The following is a 4309-nucleotide window of genomic DNA, read 5'->3' on the forward strand; positions in this document are numbered from 1 at the left end:
GGGCTAGGTAGCCCAGATGAAGGCAGAGAGGCTGCCTGATCAGGAGAGATCATAGTGGGGTCGTATAGGATGATTCTGGGGCCCAGCGTGGGGCCGGTGATAGTGTTAACACCAAGATGCCATCTGCGAGGCTTGGGCTGCAGTATTAGGGGAGGTCGGAGCCGCAGAGCGCCCCCTGGCATCGGGGCACTACAATGGGCAGCCTCCCGCTTAATTGACATTGATATACGAATCAATTATCATCAAAGGCGTGGTGGGCGAGATAAGCGGGCGGTTGCCCAGCGACAGGTGGGCGGGCCACGAAGAGCTTGGCCCTGAGTAGGCCTCCTGTCACGGTGACAGGTGGGTGGGCCACAGAGTTCAGCCCCAGGAGGCCCCCTGTCACAGGGGGGAAATGTAAAAAAGTGGAAAAAAATTTGCTTGACATTTCTTAAAGTGTTTCAACACTTTTATTTCAAAATTATGTTTAAAAAATTGTCTGAATTAAATTAAAAATAAACTGAGTTTAAATAAGAGGATGCTGGAGGTGCTGGCTGACCAGAATCCATTTTATTCCAGTTTCCCAGTTCAAGCAGTAGGTGTTTGACAGGGGTCCTTGAGGAACCCTCCCTCACACAGACAGGGCAGGGATTGACAGGGGCAGTACTGGGGCAATGGGAAAGTGCATCCTGCTCATTCTGTGTCATACTCTGGGTGATAGACTGACCAGGTTTCCAGCCCCACAACTTCCTAAGATGTCCTGTGGGCAGAGCAGGAGCACGAAGGTGGGCTGCCGCTTTGGGCCAACTTAGGGAAGGACTGCTGTGTGGGGGTGGCTGTGGATGAAGCCAGCACAGGGTTGGGTAGAGACAGGACACAATGGGGAGCACTTTTCTCACCCTTCAGGATACTGGAGAAGGGGCTAGCTGGCGCCTGGGGGGAGGGAGGGGCAGCATCTTGGCCTGGGACAGAAGAGAGCAGAGGGGCATCATCCTAGTCTCACCAACATGCCAGGTCCAGGGGATACAGGGCCCCATCTAGGTTTGTACCTCTCATGCTCATCCACCAGCCCCCCAGAACTCAGTACAAGGCAGAGGGGCTACCCCAGACATTGTTCCCTCTGCTTGTCCTGGAGGATGGCTGCCACCAGCCACCATGTCCAGCACTGATCTGAAGGGACCATGTCTGTCTTGGGGAAGGGAACAGGTCTCTAAGGCCCACTTAACTCTCAGCCTCAGGAGAATCCCAGACATAACACTCATACCCAGCTGGCTGCACAGAACTTCTGCCAGCCCATCATCAGGGCATCAGGTCTGGTCCTGGGTAACTTGAGCTGGTGCCCCCTCAGGGAATGTCTCTGCCCCACCCCCAGCACTGGGCACGGCTCATCCATTGCACCTTGAAGGAAGAATCCTCCCATGGCACTGGGCATCACCAGGAGAACACGCGCCCCCCCCCATCAGCACAGCTGGCTGTCACCCTAGGGCCCCACGTTCCTGCCCAACACCCTCCTGAGCGCCATCTGCACCTCCCTGTTCCGGAGGGTGTAGACCACGGGGTTGAGCAGGGGTGTGACCACCGTGTAGGACACAGCGATCAGCTGGTCCCGCTCAGAGTCATCGTCCATGGCTGGGCGGAGGTACATGGCTGAAGCACAGCCAAAGTGCAGGACCACCACGGTGAGGTGGGAGGCACAGGTAGAGAAAGCCTTGCGCCGCCCAGCCACTGAGGGGATGCGCAGGATGGTGCCCAGGATGTAGAGGTAGGAGAGGACGATGAGGCCAAAGGGCAGAGCGATGACCAGGAGGCTGAGGGCAAAAGTCACAGCCTCATGGAGGGAGGTGTCAGTGCAGGCCAGCCGGGTGACCGGCAGTAGGTCACAAAAGAAATGATGGATGGTGTTGGGGCCACAGAAGGGCAGGCTGAAAATGAAGAGGGTCTGGCCCATGGAGATGAGGAGCCCACTGAGGAGGGCCATGGCCACCAGCCAGGCACAGACCAGGTGGCTCATGAGGATGGGGTACCGCAATGGGTGGCAGATGGCCAGATATCGGTCATAGCCCATGCCTGCCAGCAGGAAGCAGTTGTTGCAAGCCAGGCCAATGAAGACATACATCTGGACTGCGCAGCCAGCACGGGACATGGTACGGCTGGCGCCCACCAGGCCCCCCAGCATGGGGAGCAAGATGGCAAAGGTGTAGCAGGTCTCTGAGATAGACAGAGCCCCCAGAAAGAAGTACATGGGAGTGTGCAGGCGGCGGTCGGCCCCCACCATAGTCACGATGAGCGCGTTCCCCACCAGTGTCGCCGCATACAGGAGGGCAAACAGCACAAAGAGCAGCAGCTGCAGATCCGCCAAGCCTGAGAAGCCCACAAGGATGAACTTGCTCACCCAGGTCCCGTTGGCCATGCTTTGGGGCGCGGCTCATGGCTGAGGGGACAGACAGCATATGGCACCACAGAAAGCCACCCCACCCCACCCCACCCTTCTGTCTTTGTGGCTCCCTACTTTCTAGGCATGCACTGCCTGGCCGTGATGGCATCTGGGCCAGCCTTTCCCTCCCAGCCCATCTCCCAAGGCCAGTCTATCCCCTTATTCCCCTTGCTGCTGTCTCCAGTTTCCCTGTGGGGCATGGTGTGTGAGGAAGCAGTGGTTGTGCTATCTTGTATCTGGATTTCCCGTGTGGGGATTCTCTGCCCCTTTCCCCTGACAGCTTGGAGCTGTACTCCTGGCCAGGCTCTCACTGCTTTGCTACCTGGCATCCCATTAGCTTAAGAACATAAGAACTGCCACAGACACATGGTGGGGTCTTACCTTAACCAGACATTTCTGAAGTCTCAGAGGTCCTGGCTCCACAATCTGGAGGACACAAGTGTGCACTGGGTCTGCTCTGACCAAGGTTTGCTCTGTGACTAGAGAACCACCCTGGAGCTGCTCTCCTCTACCCCCCACCCTCTGTCTAGCAGCTTGGTCTTCTCACTCCTCACTGAGCACAGCCAGCATCCCCCAAGGCCTGGCCCTGGCAGTCCAACAGGGAACCCCCCACCCCTGCCATGGGCAGAGGCTGGCTCTGGCAGTGACCAGCAGCCCCAGAGTCCTTTGACCTGCTCTGTATCAATCTGATCTGGGGATCTCGCTGCTCTAGCAACTCAGCCCATCACCACTGGAGGCAGTGGGAGCAGATCTGTCCTGTCAGGGACTCAGAGCCCTTGGCTATGGTGTGGTGAGGGAGTAATCCCTGGGGCACCCATCACATGTGCAAGCTCAGCTTGGCAATTAGCAGGTTTGTAGCCATGGGAGCAGGGAAGTTCAGGGACAGCGTTCCCCAAGGAGCTGGGGCTGAGATGGTGCATCTGAGGACTGAGACACAAAGTCTGGAATGGCAGTGGAGGGCCAGTACTAAGGAGATGCCTCCCAGTCTGGTGCCCTGCACTCCTGCTCTGATAATTCCCTGACCCTGAGACCATTTCTCCTGCCCCCTCCTCACTCTGGCATGAGACTTTGGGCATGTGGTTCCCTGCTGCTAAGAACCCCCAGGGTAGGATCCCTGGGGGTGCAGGTTTGCTTGGGGGTGGCAGGCTGCTGCCATCAGGTGTATGACAGCAGAACAAACACAGGCATAGCAGGGCAACCAGTGCCTACCAGGGACCTAATTGGACCCCTTGGGTTGTAGGCCTGAAGCAGAGCAGTTGGCCCCTGCACAAAGCTCTCAGGTGCCCCAGAGCCCCAACCCCAAATACACTGCAGAGCTGGAACCGAGGAGATCCCTATTGGCATCCCCAGGCTAAGAGCTGAATGTGCTGCCCAGGGACCCCTCCAGGCTGGAGGGAGGCACGGGAGGTGCCTACCACTGCCTGGGCTCATTAGGGCCCAGGGGCCTGGGCCGTGGGGTCAGCCCAGCCCCTCAGCAGCAAGGTGCCCCAGCACCAGTCCATCTTACCTGTGCTGGTGGGAGACTGACAGGGGCTAGGAAGGACAGCAAGGAGAGCAGGCACACCCCTACCCTGGGAAGCCATCAACAGCACTGCAGAGAGGATCCCAGTGACTCACAACATCCCCCACCCCTGTGCCCTGCCTTGCCAGGGCTGAGTGCTCTGCTCAGCTCTACTCCGCTCCACTCTGCCTGGGGTATTTGTACCTAACTGGCAGGACTGGCAAGGCCTAGTCCCTGGGCACCAGGGTGTATCTATACACAGGGAGTAATTACAGTGCTGCCTTGCTCAGTCCCTCGTGGTGCAGCTGGTCCCGTCTCTGTGGAGCCAGGTGCTTGCCAGAGCAGGGTCTCTGTCCCCTCTTCTCCCCTCCGCACAATGATAGAGCCATAGGATG

The 4309-nt window shown here is 58.1% G+C and overlaps 1 protein-coding gene across 1 annotated transcript; it reads right to left on the minus strand.

The window, feature by feature from the left end:
- Positions 1 to 1459: 1459 nt before the first annotated feature.
- LOC102377219 (olfactory receptor 10R2-like) lies at positions 1460 to 2389 on the minus strand. The gene has a single exon (XM_006035650.1). The coding sequence runs from the start codon at positions 2387 to 2389 to the stop codon at positions 1460 to 1462; it is 930 nt and encodes a 309-aa protein (XP_006035712.1).
- Positions 2390 to 4309: the final 1920 nt, after the last annotated feature.

This window comes from Alligator sinensis, unplaced genomic scaffold (genome assembly GCF_000455745.1).
Source record: "Alligator sinensis unplaced genomic scaffold, ASM45574v1 scaffold909_1, whole genome shotgun sequence".
NCBI lineage: Eukaryota > Metazoa > Chordata > Crocodylia > Alligatoridae > Alligator > Alligator sinensis.

Excerpts from the sequence above, each read along its gene's own strand:
- LOC102377219 (XM_006035650.1), bottom strand. The coding sequence starts at position 2,389 with ATGGCCAACGGGACCTGGGTGAGCAAGTTCATCCTTGTGGGCTTCTCA.